Source organism: Nematolebias whitei, chromosome 22, assembly GCF_014905685.2.
Source record: "Nematolebias whitei isolate Nwh7 chromosome 22, NemWhi1, whole genome shotgun sequence".
NCBI classification, from domain to species: domain Eukaryota; kingdom Metazoa; phylum Chordata; class Actinopteri; order Cyprinodontiformes; family Rivulidae; genus Nematolebias; species Nematolebias whitei.
Genome location: NC_056519.1, coordinates 8,637,564 through 8,656,934, shown reverse-complemented (window position 1 = coordinate 8,656,934; position 19,371 = coordinate 8,637,564). Strand labels below are relative to the sequence as shown.

At 40.7% G+C, this 19,371-nt stretch overlaps 1 protein-coding gene across 1 annotated transcript in view; it reads right to left on the bottom strand.

Moving 5' to 3' along the window:
* The window catches only part of foxp2 (forkhead box P2), a 58,243-nt gene that overhangs the window by 27,346 nt on the left and 11,526 nt on the right, over positions 1 to 19,371 (bottom strand). Inside the window, exons 2-6 of the mRNA XM_037695781.1 lie at positions 17,930 to 18,067; positions 15,876 to 15,965; positions 12,645 to 12,825; positions 9,360 to 9,642; positions 6,494 to 6,598 (exon numbers count right to left, since the gene is read on the bottom strand). Coding sequence (XP_037551709.1) covers positions 6,494 to 6,598; positions 9,360 to 9,642; positions 12,645 to 12,825; positions 15,876 to 15,965; positions 17,930 to 18,049 — 779 coding nt within the window. The 5' untranslated portion in view covers positions 18,050 to 18,067. The remainder of the gene's footprint in view (positions 1 to 6,493; positions 6,599 to 9,359; positions 9,643 to 12,644; positions 12,826 to 15,875; positions 15,966 to 17,929; positions 18,068 to 19,371) is intronic.

Sequence of the window (19,371 nt, the reverse complement as noted above, 5' to 3'; positions counted from 1 at the left end):
GTGTGCCGCTAGCTTAGCGCTACATTAGTGCCGGCAGTTGTCGACCGGGGGTGGAACATTGTGCCATGATCTCTAAAATAGTCATTGAATCAAGTGTTTACTTATGTAGGTAAACATAGATGTTTAACAACCTGTTAAAATACACCAGAATGCAGGAAATTGACATCTACTTAATTAAAAAATTTCTGGAGGAGGACCCCCCAGACTCCCCCCATTAGTGTGTCCCCCCCACATTACAAATGCTTCCGACATCAATAAGCCATGGTGACGGTATCGAAATGATTCGCAGTAGGGCTGCTGCAATTTTTCAACAGCGTATTCTTAGCTGACACTCATATTATTGGATTACATAATCTTCATCTTCATGTTTAAATGTTTTAAACATGTATCCCTCCACACTGCTGTTGTTTCCTGAAACCATCTGATCACCAGCAAACTGTTTATTTCCACTATGGGAGTTGGTGCTTGTGGGACTCCAGTTTGTTTGTAGCTCCTTGGACTGAAGAAGTCCTTTGGATGAAGGATGAAACATCTCATAAAAAAAAGTCCACATGACCTGACTGAACATTGTTGGGTTTGCACCTGGATTTTTGAGCATGAACTTTGGTATCCTGTCCTACAGTTTTGAACTATCATGGTGAAAATAAAAAGTCCACATCTGCTTCAGAGTTGTGATGGAACAAGTTATGAAACATTTTCAAAGGCTGACGGGGTCTAAAGTATTGGAGATCTTGAAGCTAGCCGACAATAAAACTGGTTTGTACGTTCTGCAAAGTTTCCTTGGCTTTCTACATCTGAGGAGTCGGCACAGAACTACCGAGGAGCGTCCAGGAAAAACAAAAAACTCTAAATGCACTTAAGATTTTCTGACTGCTACATTTTCACGAGAATAAATGTTTGAGGAAACGATTACTCTAGAATATGGCTTCATGCTTAACTGATCAACACTGGTTCTAACCGGTGTTGTGTTGAGTTTTCGTCCACCGGAATCCGTTTCTCCACCAACTTCTTTATAATTTCTGTTTTAAGCAGTTGTGTTTTAGGAAAAATGCTGAAATAAAAGATCTTGATCTCTTTTGTCCTCTTTTGTTTGCAGAAACATGTTATGTGCCTGCCATAAGTAGTTAAAGGGACATTCAGCAGAGTTACAGCATTTATCAATATGTTTTAAACGTCTTGTATTTGTTTCTCTCCTCTTTTTGTTAGATAAATTACTGCAAAAGGAGGATTTCTCACCACAATTAGATGCACTTTCTTACAATGTGCTGAATATTAAGGTTCTTTAGGAGTACCTTGGAAAACCTTAGATGTTCGCTGTCTGCTGGACCCGGTTCTGGAGGGCAGCTGCTGCGGTCATTATTACCATCAAGCTGCTAGCAGGACCTGCTAATGCTGCTAACAAGATCCTCTATCTGCCTGCATGGATCAAACGCTACGGACCCATTCAGTTCCACAAGGAAACCTTGGATGTTCTCTGTCTGCCAGACCTGGTTCTGGACTGCGGTCTGTGAGGGCTTCTGCTGCGGTCCTGATTACCATCAAGCTGCTGACCGGACCTGTTAACAAGAACACGCCGCTAACAGAACAGAACCATGCTGCTGAAAGAACCTCACTGCTAACTGAACCACACTGTAGATGTGTTTCTTTTTCAACTTTGGCACTTTGTATTTTTTAGTATTTTAGTAGTATTTTTAATATTTTTAGTGCATGCTTTGGTATTTGTTGTTGTTGTTTTATTTTTTGGGGTGAGTCGAGGCGGTTCTTCTCGTCCTAAACATTTCATTGCACTGTTGACCTTGTGTTGATTTTGCATATGACAAATAAACCAAACCTGAACCTGAACCTGAGTACATAAATAATCAGACCTTCATTGTACTTTTTTTGTTGTGTTGGGAGTTTTCACTTTAAATCTATTTTATGTACTTTATTTGCGTGTTTTTGTTTGGGATATAGTTTGGGATAGTATATTGGGATAAAAATGAAATGAACTAAAATAAAATAAAATGACTTGGAAGAAAGTTGGTCATTTTGACAACTGTGGATTAAATGACTTGGTGGATTAATCAAATTAAAAACAGTCTATAGTGGCAGCCCTATTTACAGTAAATAAAAGAAAGAGTGATGAACAGAAAGTGATGGAGGATGTGAGGCAGAGTGGTTGTTAATCAAACCACTAATAAACATTCATTTTTCTATTCTTCTTTGAAAGAGAACAAAAGATCTCAAAGGTTTTTACCCCCATAGCTGCGAACATGAATATGTATAGACCATCAGCGTCCACTAAGGGCCCAATAATAAATCTACTCAAGCCAACATATATGGATGATACATTCTGCTAATTGTCTGTGTGTATTATCAGGGATGATGAAGGCCCTGCAGAGAAATTCCAGCCCCTTATCTGTCTGCATATGACACACCAGTTCAGTATCGTGCACGCTTGCACTTTAAATGCATGTTTCAACACATCCTTTCTCACACACACAATTTGGCGGGGGGTGCCCTCTCTTTTTAAGGTTTTGTCACAGTGAGGCGGACACGTGGAAGGGTGGAGGAACTATCCAGAGGCAGAACCTGCCTGCCTCCATATGTATACATTATATAGAGACAAAGACGTTTGGCGGCTGCCTTTTGGGTTTAATTAGCGGCGGGTTACAGACTCCAATGCTCAGGTTAGTAGCTGAGCTCAACATTTTAACACAAATCAGGAGAGCAGAGTGGCGACAGAAAAAGGAAGAGTTGAAAATGTGTGTGCTTTGTTTTGATTTTCAGAAAGTCTACGTTATTGGAAAGGTAAAAGGGGTAAAACTGGAGGGGATAAATCATAAATTGGATTTGCACAGACAAATACGTCTTCACACGCCTTTAAAAGATGCACATAAGCAAATAAGTTGGAAACATTAATTGCGTGTTCTTGTTTTATTTTTCTAACCAAAGGCTCCTCTAAAAAAAAAAAAAAAAAAAAGCAACCTAAATGCACATTTTGTGTCTCTCATCTCTTTGTTGTGTAACTAACACAAATACACCCGCGAACCGAAACGCTCAACAGACGCAACGAGATCATTTCATTTTGAACTTCACAGAGCTAATTCAGGGTGCCAGCCACCTCGCGGCTACCTTTTCCAGGTGAGAACACTTTAAAGCGCACTGAGGAGCTATTAAATGCTGATCTTGACAAGTTTCTTCATGCAACAAAACAATAGATGACTAAACGTGTCACAGCCGCTGAGCCGAGCTCCTGCAGCGAGCTACGAGACGGCAGCTTGACTCGGGTCTCCCCTCCCCTTTCCAACAAACCCAACAACCAACATCTAAGCTGTCATCTAAATCTGACACCCACTTTATGTAACCCCGTTTAAACTGCGCCTGTGTGTGCGTGCACATGTGCATCGGTGTGTGCGCAGTCAACTGGCATCTCCGGAAACATGAAAGGGCTCCCTCTGACACCTACAATGACTGCTCCAAGGCACGCCACCGAGCAGCCATCTTTGTTCTAATGACGAGCCTGCCTTCTTTGTCGGCGTCTGTTTTCTGGCGCTGGCTGGGTTACGGTGTGTGTGCAGGGCTCAGCGAAGACGATGTTTTGTTCTGTGGCAGGCGATGTTCTGCAAAGTGTTCTTACAAAACTGCCTGCCAACCTGTGCACCTGTTTTCAACTTTGAAATCTGTGCCTTCCTCCTGCTTTTGGTTCATCTTTAAAACCATGCATCCTCCTTTTATTTCCCCCTCACAAGCTTCTCATCTTACTGGATCCACAAAAACCCATGATTTTATACAGTGGTGTCCTCACCTAAGTAACCAGATAACCTACTGGGGTATTGTATCCTTAAAGCACACAGGCTTTGATGTGTTTGTGTGTGAACAGAGCATACATTCCCAAGAATTCGACTGATCCCTTCACTAACTTAGTGCACTAAGTTAATCGGGCATGGTTTAAAAAAACTGCTAATCCGATGCAGTTTTGCTGAATCACACACAAATCTGTTCCCAAGCTGCACGGCAAACTGCTCAACCTGGACTGGAACATGAATAGTCCCAGTTGGATGATGTCGGGGTTTCATATAAAGGACTTTTAAAGTTTCACCACAGCAGATAATCATCATGGATGCTTCAAAGTTCACGCTCAATAATCCAGGTAGAAAATCCAACAAAGTTCAGTCAGGTCATCTGGACTGTTCCTTTTTTTGTTGAGATGTTTCGTCCTTCATCCAAAGGACTTCATCAGTCAGAGCAGCCACAACAAACTGAGTCCCACAAACAGCAAACCCACATAGTGGACCAACCAGTTTGCTGGTGATAAAATGGTTATTGTAATCTACCAGCAAACTGGTCGGTCCACTATGTGAGCGTGCTGCTTGTGGGACTCAGTTTGTTGTGGCTGCTCGGACTGATGAAGTTCTTTGGACAAAGGACGAAACATCTCAACAACAACAAAAAAAGAAAAAAGAGAAAACGTCCAAAGGACCTGACTGAACTTTGTTGGATTTTCTATCTGGATTATTGAGCATGAACTTTGATGTTTTGAACCTGTTTGGCTATGGCTGCTTCAGAAGAGTTGGCGGAGGAGAAGGCAAGCCCCAGTAACTAATCACAAACAAACTGGTTGGTCCACTTTGTGACTTTGCTGCCTGTGGAACTCAGTTTGTTGAGGCTCTTTGAAATGATTAAGTCCTATGGATGAAGGACGAAACGTCAACAAAAAAAGAAACCTTCCAGATGACCTGACTGAACTGTGATGGATTTTCTACCTGGATTATTGAGCATGAACTTTGATGTATTGAACCACCTTGGGGAGAAGGCAGGCCCCAGAAACCATCTTTTCACCAGCAAACTGGTCGGTCCACTATGTGGGTTTGCTGCCTGTGGAACTCAGTTTGTTGTGGCTCCTCGAACTGATTAAGTCCTTTGGGTGAAGACCGAAGCGTCTCAAAAAAAAAAAAAAAGAAACCGTCCAGATGACCTGGCAGAACTTAGTTGGATCACGGATGCTCGGTCCACATCCTGCACAGATGAATCGACTTTGACACGCAGTTGTCACCTCTTCCACAAAAAATAGGCAAACACAATTGTCAGGTTGTAATTGTAATATCTATTTACGTCTGATTCGTTTAAATCCACTGCTGTCAGTGACGGTTCTTTTAACTATGTTACAAGCCTTGACAGCGTGAGAAAATTGAGCCTAATCTAGTGCCTGGCAGTGCTTTTGAAAGAGCGGAAAACACTGTTTATTACAGCTATTTCAATCCACAGACAGTCCTTTTAGCTTTAATTCACAAGCTGCTGTAGAATTAGCAGAAGCCTGACCTAAATCTTACACCGCTCCCCATGGGTGGACTAGTTTCTTGTACGAGCGCATTTCTAAGCTTTCTGCACCTTATTGCAGTCGGTGCTGTGGAGAAATGTCTGACTTGAAAAATAAGCAGCTACAACGTCCTGATTTCAAGAGTTTGTGTGAATTCACATGGACATTTACAACCCATGAAAAACACTCACCAGATCGTTATTTCACAGTTAATTACAAATCTAATTAGAATATTCAAATTAAAGCTTTCCATTTCTTTTCTTCTCTGTGTGAGAGCAGGGAGTCAGGGAAAGAGGGAGGGAGAGAGGCTCCCAGTGAGTGGCAATGTGATAACCTGTAATCGGCGGTGCTGCAAACACCTTCTTCCTTTGATGTCCCCCCACTAACATCCTGGCAACAAAGCCGGCCAATTACAAATGAGCTAATTAACTAAATTGTTGATGGAGCATGAAGAGTTCATTTGCTCTGGCGCCTGCACCATGACAACAGTGAATGGGGGCCTTTGTTGTGGAGGTAAGTGTGCGGCCGTGCGAGTTGCCATTAGCTTTTGACGCTTTTTCACAAACCTATCAGGCCCCTCCACGCCGGGAAGGAAATTTGTTATGGATCAGAGTCGGTTTGAGGTGCGTTTTGCAGGAGCAGAACCCTGTCAACTAGCTGTCTGGAGGTCAAAATGTGCCCCGAGAAAGGCAGAGATGTTTTCTCTGTGAGGCAGCAGGCTGAAGAAGTGACAAAGTAGCACTCCTTGAAAGAAATACATATCAACCTGCTTCCTTAATGCCAGAGTTTTGGACTGAGAGTGAGTGGGGACGAAGCTGAAGCTAACTGTTAGCACACAGAATGAGTTGATCTGCCTCAGCTAATAACACACCAAACTATAGATCAATATCAGTCAAACTGAGATATTTTGGTGTTTTTTTTAAAGGTCAAGTGAGTGTAGCAGCCATCTTTGATTGGACTGGGTAAACAAACAGTTATACAGTTTTATCCGATGATTATTTTCTGAGAAATTCATTAAAATCTGTCCACTGGTTTATGAGATTTTTTGATAAGTGGCAAACAAACACAAAATCACAGGAACACATGCAAAACCATTACAGCCTTTGGCCTCATCAGGGGGCAATAACTACATGAACACAAAGACTTCAAGGACAGGATGCGGAGATGTTCAGTGCATTATTGCTCTGTTCTTACTTCAAAAACTGTCCGAAGTCCTCACACATGGTCTCACAGCCGGGCCACTTGCACACACCATGACCATACAGGGGGTGGGTTCCTCCGACTTCTTCATGTAGTGAACTACAAGAAGAAATAAAGGAGAGAGAAAGAAAATTAACAAACCCAAAACAGAACAAAGTTGCATCAAGTGAAAAAAGATCGGATCAGAAGTGAGCATTCAGATATTCAAGAGCCATAATACACAAAACTAGAGTAACTGCATTTCCTGTGAAAATGCAGTGTGAATGCTTATTGCAGAAGAACTTGCTGAAAAACAGCTGAAATTAGCAACAACAAAAAAAGAGCATGCTAAAATGTAGCTGAAATGGAAGAACAAGCCTAAATTAGAAGAAGAAAGCAGAAAAGACACATATTTGCTGAATTAGATTTAAATAAACAGAAATTAGCACAAAAATTAGGAAATTAACTGAAAATAGCTGAAATGGCAGAAAGAAGCTTAAACTACCAGAAGGAAGTGGAAAGAGATGAAATGAGCTCAAAAATGTGTAATTAGTTGAAAATGCTAAAAATTATCACAAAACAGCTGAAAAGGCAGAAAAAGCAGGAAATTGCAGAAATATGCTGAAAGGCGCATAAGCTGAAATTAGCTGAAAGAGGTTAAATAGGCTGAAAGTAGCAGAAATTACCATGAAAAACTTGTAATTATCTGAAAACAGCTGAAATTAGCTAAAAATGCTAAAAAAAAGTAGCTGAAACAGTTGAACAACCTTAAATCAGCCAAACATGTTTCCCCAATTAGCCTGAATGAAGCAGATGTGAGCACAAAAAAGTGGAAATTATCTGAAAACAGCTTAAAGTAGCGAGAAAAAAAAAAAACAGCTGAAAAGGAGCTAAAAAGCAAAATGAAGCTGAAATTACAAGTTGGAAGTGGAAAGAGCAAATTTTTGCTGAATTAGGTTGAAAAAAGTTGAAATGAGTGCAAAAAACAGAATTAGCTGAAAAAACTAAAATGAGCTTAAAACAGCTAAATAGTAGCTTAAATAACAGAAAAAGCTGAAACTAGCAGAAATAAGCTGAAAGGAGCATTAGTAGAAAGAAGTTAGAAGAAGTACAAAAATGTTGTAGTTAGCAGAAAGAATCTGCAAGGAGCACAAAACTGCTGAAATTAGCTGAAATTTTTTTTTAATTTGCAGAATGAAGCTGAAAGAAGTTGAACCAGAACAAAATGTAAAATAAGCAGTAAAAGTTTGTAAACAGATCTAAAGATTTGAAGGATGTACGATGAGCTCATTTCATTTTCTATGAAAAATGAAATAGCTAAATATTTCAAAAAGCTGAAGTTGCACAAGTGCCAAAAGTCATAGCACCGTTCTCCTGCACGAGCTGAACGTTTTGATCTATGATTTGTTGAAATAGTTTGAAAACTGCGGAACGAGAATCGCACCGAAAACCGTATGGAAGACAAATGGATCACAATAGTGTGAACGCTTCATAAACATTCACAACATCAGCAAATAACGTGTCAAAATGTCCGTTCAGCCAACTTTCAAACTACACCGACTCATGGACTGTGGACCAGTGTGTGTTAAGAAAATAGGCTTCGCTAACGTCCCCCGTGTAAATCTAGAATGAGTCGGGGCTTTGTCTCCACCACAGCCACCATCCCATCTTGTAAAGCCATTATGAGGAGGAGGGGGTGCAGGCTTTCAAGTAAACATTAAAACTCCAGACAGCCATATAATTTTCATCAGGAGATTAATACACTGTGTAACTTATGTTCTTTGAGGACAAGCGAGGAGCGGAGCGGGGGTTCTGGCGTTTTTCAAATGGCACCCAAATAAGTTACGACCCTGCCTAGACAGCACATCCTATTAAAGATGACAGTTTAACCTTTAGGCTTGGCACTGGTTTGTGTGTGTGTGTTTGACCGTGTGTGAAAATGTGAATGAGAGCATGTGTGTGTGTCTGCTTATAGGTTATGGCTGCGCATGCATGTGTGTGGTCCAGGATGACATGTGCTGGCAGAGCTCACGCTGGGTTTTACAGAGGGGCTTCCCCCGCATCGATCCACGTATTGGTAAGCAGCTCCTGACAATACTCCTTGTTCGATCATTACGAGACGCCACACTCTCCCTCAGGGCATGAGCAGATACAAAAAAAAAAAAGAAAAGAGTCTTGTTTTCTTTTCTTCCTCACACTCTCATTCACTCCATCTCTCTTCTAAAGATATCCAAACTTCCTTTTTATTGGTGCCGGTGAGATAGCATCTACTTTAAACCAATTACACAGCACTTCCACCTCCAGTGCGAGTCTCCGCCAAACATCCATGCAGATGTGCACATCTCCATCTCAAGTCCTTATTATAATATCGCCCAAGAAAAGCCTTTGAATAATGCATGGCCCAGATAGGCAGATATGTGAACAGTCAATGTTTCGGTTGCTGGGTGCATTTACAAAGGACGCCATCACAAGGATAAACATCCCGGAAACGCCACTCAAGGCATCACGTATTCTGTTTACATGACACGCAAGCAAGGAAGGTAATTTTCAAAAGAGAAAAGAAGAGAGAAATCACTAAATACTTAATGTACAAGGGGGTTACCTTGTCTCGTCTGCCAGAGAGGTTTGTTCTAAGTGTGTCTGCCTGTTTGGCTTCCACTCCCTGCTTTTGATACGTGTGCGCAAGATAAGTGTGTGCAGTGGCACGTGTGGTCCCCTGGGAGAACAAGGCTTTTGTTTTTTTGCTTTAATATTTCCGAGACACTAACAAACTATTGAATAAATAAACAAAACATGTTGTTTTCCCAGGAGTTCTGAAAAAAACGTGAAACAAAAAGCATGCAAATCTGCCATCTTCTCTGAGTCGCACCAGCAGAAGTACCTTTCTCGCTCCCTTTCCCTTTCACGCTCTCTTCTGTGGTTGAGGGCAGGCGACTGTCCGTTGGTGATGGAGTGGTGAGTGATGGGCGGCGATGCTTTGGCGGAATTGGAGGAGGAGGTAGTTGAAGAGGAATTGTTGGTGGAGAGGTCCAAACCGCCGCCGCCTACGCAGGTGCCGTTGCCACTGCTGCTGTGTTTGATGCCGTTGTCCTCGATGGCGTGGCCGCCGCCTCCTCCGGTCACATCTTTCCACAGCTGTTGGAGCTCTGCTGGGCTCAAACCACCTAGAGACAAAGATCTCTTCACTTTGGATTCATAAAACCACTCGACTAATGTCAAAACATTAAGAGCGTTGACGTCAGTACTGGAACTTAAAACTTTCATCCTAAGTGTAATGCCACTTTTCTCACGCATCACAACTTCTTATAAGCCTGCTAGTTGATTAACTGAAACACAAGACAGCGGTTGAAAACAGGAAGTAATAACTACACATGCTCTGATTGAGTCAAGTTTAAAAGGATCAGGTGACTCACGCAGGGGTCTGCAACCTGCGGCTCTAGAGCCACATGTGGCTCTCTGGTACCTCTGCAGCGGCTCTTTCAGACTTTGACCAAAACTAAAATAAAACTGAATTTTATTTAAATTATTGCCAACAGTGAAGAGGCTAGTTTTAGCAGATTTCCTGTCATTTTCAAGTTTGTGCAGAATGGTACAAATACAAGGCGTAAAACGTGTAAGAACCTTTAAGTCAACTTCCAGTCTCACAGCGTGATCTTTCTCTCAAAACCACCAGAATGTTTTGGAATATCTTTAAGACAAGCTGCTGAGAAGGAATATATGACACTAAGAATAAAAGACAAAAAAACTAAGTCAATGTAAATAAAGTATTCAGCTTCTTTCAGCTTCCTTGTGCAAATTGGCACTTTTTTCCCAGAAACTTTCAGCTGTTTTGTGCTCCTTTCAGCTTCTTTCTGCTGACATTTTATTGTGATTCTAACTTATTTCTGCTAATTTCAGCTTGTCATGCTCCTTTCAGCTTAATTCTGAAAGTTTCAGCTACTATTTAGCTGTTCTATGATGATTTTAGCCTTTTTCAGCCAATTCCACATTTTTAGCTCATTTCAGATCTTTCCGCGTCCTTCTGATAGTTTAAGTTTCTTTTTGCCTTTTCAGCTACATTTTGCTAATTTCAGCTTTGTTTTAGCTAATTTTCTAATTTGTGCTCATTTCTGCTCAATTAAACCCAATTCAGAAAATATGTGTTCTTTCGCCTCTCTTCTGCTAATATAGGCTTGTTCTTCCATTTTAGCTACATTTCAGCATGTTTTTAGCTAATTTCAGCTGCATTTTCACAGGAAATGCAATTTCTCTTGTTTTAATTTAAAAATATAATTGGATATCCAACAAATGGCCTAATTTTATACTGTCTTTAACTTTACGCTTGAAGTAGGAAACTTAATTCTTCAACAATTAAGAGAACTCACATCGGCCTGCAGAGTTCAGTGTTTTCAGTTTTATAAAATTAAAAATTACTTTTTTTTTTCTTTACATGAATCTGGTCTTTTCTATTGCATTACAATGTAAAAATATCAATAAATGTTAATAATAATTAGACATTTTTCGTTTTATAATATCACCCCCACTGGCCAGGAAAGCCATCTCCAACAAACTTGTGGTCCACGGGCCACCAGTTGACAGTACACAGTTGTAGCAGGTTTTGTGACTCCAGACATTGTAATTAATAAGCAAAGTGGCAAAAACAGCCATTTTTATTGCAAAGGTTGCAGACCTCTGAGCATGAGGAATGACAATTGGTTAAGGATTAAGCACATGGAGGCACAGCTGGGTGGTTGCCATTAATCTGATCAGTGAGGGCCATAATATATATAAGTAAACAGTAAATCTGTTGGTAAATTAAGTATTGGTCAAATAAGATGATGTTTAACATGATAGTGAAGCGACATCTGCATACTTAGCCTCTGTTCAATGATTCTGCCTCCTTTTGGGGGAAACAACCCCTCCATTTTGAAATTATTAAAGGTTTATACACAAATCGGGATGGCTGTGGCTGAGTGGTTAGAGTGTCGTCTTTCAGTGGGAGAGTTGGAGGTTCGATTCCACCAGCAGCCACATGCTGAAGTGTCCCTGGGCAAGACACTGAACTCTGCATTGCCTCCAATGCGTGTCCCATTGGTGCATGAATGTAATTTAAAGCCCTGATTTGTCTCTACAGATTCAGATTAGCTTTGTAGAGATCTAGTAGAGTGCTGTATGAACGGGTAAATGAGGGCACAGATTGTAGGGTAAAGCACTTTGAGTGTCTTGATAAGATAGAAAGGAGCTAACAAAATAAAATGACTGCCCTGCTTATCGTTCAAATCTTTTATAGCCGGATTGATGCCCCAAATCACTCCTTTTATTGGTAATTTCTCCCACTTTGAGAAGTGGCCTTAATGAAACAAAAGTCTCAACTTTGTAAACTTTATTTAACAGCTATAAAAGTTTGAAACAACTTCTTAAAAGCCCTTACTCTCAATAAGAGGCTTCCCTCTGCTTCCTTAACTTTCTTAGTGCTCATCAACAACTTTAACTTGATAACGGTTCACTTGTGCAGCTCACTTTTTGATTTAAAACCATTACTGTGAGCATTTGTCTGTTCCATATGAGATAAATACAACTTTTTTTCTTTTTAGCTCGAAAAGTAATTACACAACCCACTGCTGCGTTTTCCATCAAAGATGGAAAATGCCTGTTGTTTTCTGTCTCCGCCATCTTGGTCGTAAACAACAAACGTGAGTGTTTACTCGACTCAGCAGGAGAAAATGGAGCCTGTTCTCCCCTCTCCCTCTCTGTTTGTCCTTTTATTCATCTCATATACTTCTCGGTAAAAGGCAGTAAACAACAACAACCACCACTGAAAGAGACGGGGAGGGCTGGGGAGCAGGGGAATAGAGAACACAGATAATAAAACAACATAAAGAGAGGCAGAGATGAGAAAGAAACAGAGGTAGACAAAGAAAGCTATAATCAGACGAGTAGAAAGAGAGTAAAAGACTAAAGAAAACATTCATGGGGAGAGTTAAGGACAAATTGGATGATAGAGGAGCATACAGATGAGGGGAAGGCAGACAGATACACTTAAAGATAACACACGTGCATACCAATGGGAAAACTAAAACAGGCCAGAGAAAAATAGACACACACCTGCAGACAAATCACAACAAGTCACATGCTCCAAATACATTCTTGCTCCAGCAACTACCCTCCGTTCCCATCTTCTGCTCACCTTGTGGGGGCAGGGTCTGTCCGGGCAGGGCAGCTTGGCCCGGAGCGGGCCCTGGCAGCGAGAGCAGGCCCTGCCGCTGCATGTTGAGCAGGTGCTGCTGCTGCTGGAGCTGCTGCATCTGCAGGAGCTGCTGCTGGAAGACGAGCTGCTGGGCAGCCAGCTGCTGCTGCTGCTGTTGTTGCTATAGAAAGGAGGAGGAGGAGGAGAGGAGCAAGAGGGGAGTACAGAGGAAAGGGGTGGGAGTGAAAACTACAGAGTTAACAGCTGAGAGAAGATGGAGTGCCATCTGCGGTGTGTGCCCATGCTCACTCGTCTCTGCCGTGACCTTAGCTATACCTCTCTTCTTCTTTTGTCTTTATTCAGGTTTTTTATCTCTGTCTGCTCCCACTAAATCTCCCCTCTTGTTTTTTGGGCTGTACCACAATGATGCTGCTTTCCTATCTCCTCGTGTAAGAGCACACACACACAGAAAATAACTAACAGTGACAGAGCAGCTCTCCAGCCTGACAGTGTCTGTGGTTTGTGATTGTGTGCAACACTAAGCCTCTGTCATAACCCCACTTCTCCCCCCACCCTGCATGGCTAATTGTCTCGCCTTCACTGATGGTCTGTTACAGCTTATTTGACCAGAGGGAACTTCCAGAATGGGAGATTTACAGCTTCCCATGCACATTGGTTGTAAACATACGTGCACTGTGCCACTCAGCTCCTTTTTTCTCTGCTCGCTGCCTCACGGAGTTGTTTATCCCTGAACCACACAGGCAGTTGCATAAGCCTCGCGAAAAACAACACAAATGACACTAAATAAAAAAATGTTAAGACTTCTTTACCCCAAAAAAGAACAAAGTAAATAAAAAGTCAAAAAGGAGGCAATTTTAGTAAGTATTCCCAGATCTAAACTGCTTTACTAAATTAAATGTCAACTAGAGAAATTGCATTTCCTGCAAAAACACAGTGTGAATGCTTATTGCAGAAGAACTTGCTGAGAAAAAGCTGAAATAAACTTGAAAATGTGCTGAAATATAAGAACAAGCCTAAATTAGCAGAAGAAATCAGAAAGAACACATATTTGCTGAAATGGGTTTAAATGAGCAGAAAGAAGCACACAAATTAGGAAATTAGCTAAAAAATGACTGAAAATTATCTGAAAGGCAGAAAGAAGCTTAAACTACCAGAAGGAAGCTGCAAGAGCTGAAATGAGCTAAAAAATGTGGAATTAGCTGACAATGCTAAGTTAGCATGAAAACAGTTAAATAATAGATGAACTAGCAGAAATAGCTAAAATTAGCATAATTAAACTGAAAGGCACATAAGCTGAAATTAGTTTAAGGATGTTAATTAGGCTGAAATTAGCAGAAATTACTATGAAAAACTTTTAATTTATTTGAAAAAACAGACGAAATTGGCTAAAAATGCTAAAAAGTTAGAACAAGCTTAAATTAAAAGAAGAAAGCAGAAAGAACATGTTTGCCCAATTAGGCTGAAAGAAGCAGAAATTAGCACAAAAATGGGAAATTATCTGATAAAAGCTGAAATTAGCAACAAAAAAACCCAGCTGAAAAGTAGCTAAAAAGGTAGAAAGAAGCTTAAATTACAAGAAGAAAGGGGAGAGCACATTTTTGCTGAATTAGACTGAAAAAGTTGAATGAGTGCAAAAATTGTGGAATTAGCTGAAAAAGCTTAAATTAGTATAAAACAACTATATAGTAGCTGAAATAGTAGAAAATTTTGAAACTTGCAGAAATAAGCTGAAATTAGCAGAAAGAAGTTAGAAGAAGCACAAAATTGTTGTAGTTAGCAGAAAGAATCTGAAAAGCTCAAACAGCTGAAAAACAGCTGAAATTAGCTGACAATAGCTGAATTGTTATTTTAAATCTGCATAAGGAAGCTGAAAGAAGCTGAACTAGAACAAAATGTGAAAGGAGCAGTAAAAGGTTGTAAACAGATCTAAAGATTTGAAGGATGGAAAATGAGCTCAATTCATTTTCTATGAGGGCAGAAATGACAGAAACGGCTAAATATTTCAAAACGCTAAAGGTGCACCAATACCAAAAGTCAAGAACACCTTTCTCCTGAATAAGCTGAATGTTCTGATATATGATTTATTGAAATAGCTTAAAAACTGTGGAACGGGAATCGTGCTGAAAAATGTACGGAAGATAAATGGATCACAACAGTGTGAATGTTTCATAAACATTCACACTGTTATTTGTTATTTTTAAGTGCACAGTGTTACATACATTAGAATGTTTCTTTATTTTTAAACGATCCACATTTGTCATTTAGACTGTCACATATATATATATATTTTTTTTTTACTTTTTAAGAACAATGTGTACAAGCAGTGTGATACACTTCTGTTTCTGCCTATATTAAAGTGCACCTGAAAAAAAAAAAAAAAAAAGAGTCTGGAAATTGAAGGGACTGAGGACAGAAAGCGAGGGGGGGGGGGGGTAAAACTTGTGATGCACTCACTGGAAAACAGGCTGCATAATAGACTTGTGAAGGGACGGTTTGCCAAGCCCCCACCCCTCCCCAGTACTCTCCAACCTGCCTCAAGAGAAATAAAGGAGCAATTTCTATTCCATATTTGATGGCGAGGCCCCAGAAAAACTCTATTCACAAATCCAAACAGAAACAAAGCCGCCGGGAGGTCAGTTGCGACTTCCTGTAAGGGGCAGCATAATGGGCTGATTGAGGAGACACTGAGAGGCGCTTCCCAGAGAAAAAATACAATAAAAAAGACTGTGTGCGTTTATATGACTTTTTATTTTTATCAATTTAGATGCTTCCAGTGCTGTCTGAATGTGGCCCCCAGACAGACTCAAGGTTCGGCATCAACACAGTTACGCAAATATGCTTAAGGCTGTCATGCTCATCTCTCCTCCGATAGCGGAGAGGAGCGAGGTAGAGCTGCGTCTGTTGACCAGCTGCCTGTCACTGTGATTTATGAGTGGCGTACATGGCAACTTCGGTGGCGGTGTGTGTTTGTGCTCTCACAGAAGCAGTTTATTATCTAGCTTTGTTTCTGGTTATTCTTCGTCTATATTCCACGAGTTTGTCCAGGCTATGTTCAAAAGCTACTTAAAACTGTTAATCATGACATCAGACTTTATTGAAAGTAGCAAAAATACCCACACACATATAAGTACTGTATATGAATCTTTAAGAACTAAACCATGTGGTTTGGCACTGATTTTGTTGTTCAGTCACATGTTGCGTTGCATCTACCTCTTTAGCTTGTTTGCCAGGATGCTGCTGCTGGAGAAGCTGCAGATGAAGCTGCTCCTGCTGTTTCTTGTAAAACTCCTGCAGGTGCTGCTGCAGACACAAACAGACACAAAAACTCAATACAAGCTTGTCCTAATCTCTTAATTACCAAAATAAACGCTAGTATTTCCTGAAGAATGGCATATTTGGACTTTGTGTTGGAAATGAGTCTCAGCTACTACCGCAGGATTTAGATCAAAATTTGTAAAGTTGTAGCTACTTTTATGAATTAGCTAGTGGCAGCCATCGTGAATCAGGTTGAATACAAAAGGTAACGAGTTGTAGATGCAATACAACCAGTGGTTCATGACATATTTTACTAACACTGCCAAAGACGACCTTGTTATTCAATGTTCAAGCTTGTTAGCCTGTCAAAATAAAATACAAATAAATAAATAAATTGTGAGGAAGGTGTGATGAAGCTACCAGGAAATATTTTTTGGCAGCAGTAAACTCGTTAGCCCTTAAAGAAAATATAAAAAACATACCATAAATATTATTTAAAAAAACTAATTAGCCACAGTGTCCAAAGCGTGTGAAAAAAGTAGTGGCTTATACACTGGAAACTACGGTACCTATACCAGATCCACGATAAAACAGAAACAACATTCCGTGATATAAACCTTAGATCTGGCAGCCAGACACAGACTGGTAATAAGTAATAATAAGTAAAGGAGACTGATAGGGAAGTTATGTAAAGATCATGGATGTTATCACTTACTAGTGTTAAATTAATGTAGAACCATGTGTGTGAATTAGAATTGTTATGTCTTAAAGTGGAGCTTTCAGGAGCATGGAGCCTGCACACTTGATAAACTTGACCTCGTCTTTTCTGATGAGCATTATAAGTAGATGCTTCTCTATGTTGTCTGCGGGCAGACCTTGTGACCAGAGCTTCGTATAACAACTTTGTAAGCCTGTTTTCAATGCTACCACCTTGCAAGTAAAACTGGGTTGAAAAAATTTCTTTGATCCTCTCTGTGTGGCTCATTTGATTAATGAATTGATGATAGGATAATCAATTTATCCAACATGTTTGGTCCTTCAAGCCGGATACGTTAAAGGCGTTGAGAGCCAATCATTTTACAAAAGTTAAACTATGTTAATTGAATGCCTTATGAATCAACGATTGATAATTGAATGTTTTGCTGTAGTCATATATAGACTGCATGGAGCAATAAGAAAAATCTGCAGAATGATTGTTTATGGCTTAATGTAAACATTGTTGCATTACGCCCGACCAAGATAACCACATAGTGCTGCCCTAAAAACGAATTTTAAAAAGGGTAATGCAAAATAAATGTATGAAAAGCTCATTCAGTTGCAGTAAAAATGCTGTGCAATGGCCTGCAAATGCACTGAGACCAAATCTTGAGTGGAGGCGTAGTAATGAAGAGGGATAATCAGATTGACTGACACTTTTAATTAAACTTTTCTCTTTCCCTTAATCAAATCTCTGAATGAGAAAAGCATTTTTACTCTGACACGAGCCGGTGCCAAGTGTGCGCCCATCTCCAGTTGATTCCAAATATTACATCATCCATCAGCCATCATTCTGCTGCTTGTGCGTCCAGTTCCCTCAGTCCCTGATGAATGCTTGTCAGGGAATTGAACCAACGACACACCAGAGACAGTTAATTGGAGGTGACACGAACAAGCATGTCAATTTGGTAAGCATGTCAAGGACATTGTGGTGAGTTGGCACGAACGGCTGGTGGCCAAGGAGTGACTCAGGCTCTGCGGAGATGAACGTGAACTGTGTACATGGGCGAGCAAACAAAACTTTAGATCTAAGTTTGTGCTGCGCAGATTTCTCCAGCTCTGTCTGTAAATGTAGATGAATAAAAATACTCTAAGCAGCGTTTGTGCATCTACATTCCTGAGCCTTTGCGTGCATCTACAGCACAGCGACCTGCTGCTAACAAGGCACAGCTCGCATCAAGGTGTGCGTGCTCCTGCAAGCACTATGGGGTGTTTGTGTCAACGTGTTTGTTTTTGTTTGCGAGTGCGCATACCTGCTGCAGCATCACAGCCTGCTGCTGCTGGAGCAGGGCCTGGAGCTGCTGGGGGGAGAGCACCTGCTGCTGGAGGATCTGCTGCATCTGCTGTGGCGTGATCACCTGGGGACTCATCATGGCCACTGACACTGGAACCTGGACACGGATGAGGAGAGATGGAATCATGAAATGAGAGTCGAGAAGAGAGAAAAAAATGAAAAAAAGACGGGCAAGACAAACAAGATGCAATAAATGTGAAAATCGGGACAGGCGAGAAGAGCAAACAATGGGAGAGCAGGTGAAATGGATGACGGGATGAGAGAAACGGGAGAAAGTTTGAAAAATAGAGCGTTAGGAAAATGCATGGATCTGTTGGGAGTATGATAATTGGTGGTTGGAGAGGTAGAGAGAGCAGGCCTCCCATGGCCGTGATGTTTGGCAGCCTAGAGGAGATGCTGAAGGACAGATGGGTGCTGTGCCTTTGTGTTGCTCATCTTATTTTCCTGCCTTTATCCTGCTGGGAAAAGCAGGGGATTTAAATAGACATAGACCTCAATTAGCAGGACTCTTGAACTCCCCCACTTTAGCGTGCCTATCAGTGCTGCTATTGTGAAACAGCGTGGAAATGCACAACTCCAAAGTTGATTAAAACTACACTGATGAAGTGGACACATGGCAGGCACAATCAGTGTGATGTGGTGGCCCACGCCTGGGAGTTTTTGTGTTTACCTCAAGTATTTTTTTTAACACTACACAGTCAAGGAAAACAAAAAACAAGACCATCAAAGACTTTTGTTTTTGTCTTTAACCACAAACTAAATCTGTAGTTTGGTTTCTTTTGACAAGATATTAATAGAGCGTCACTGGATGCTTCAAATTTCTCCCCTGGGATTAATAAAGCATCCATCCATCCATCTTCATTCAATCTTTATTTATACAGGTTAATCCCATTGAGCCTCGTGGACTCGTTTACAAGAGACCTGATTTTAACAGAGCGATGACAACAATGGACAACAAATATTCATATCCATCTTGCTATATCTATGTACTTTGTAACTGAGAAGTGTAACTGGGACCCTGTGTACATAATTTCGTTCCACCACATGTGGTGCGAATGACAAAATCTGAATCTATTTATAACTATTTATATATATTTTTATCCATCTATCCATCATCTATCTGTCCATCTATCCACTTATCCATCTATCATCTATCCATCTATCATCCATCCATCCAAAATCTATCCATCCATCTATCATCCATCTATCATCCATCCATCCATCTATCATCTATCCATCTATCATCCATCCATCCAAAATCTATCCGTCCATATATCATCTATCCATCTATCATCCATCCATCTATCATCTATCAATCCATCTATCCACTTATCCATCTATCAGTCATCCATCTATCAATCATCCATACATCCAAAATCTATCCATCCATCTATCATCCAT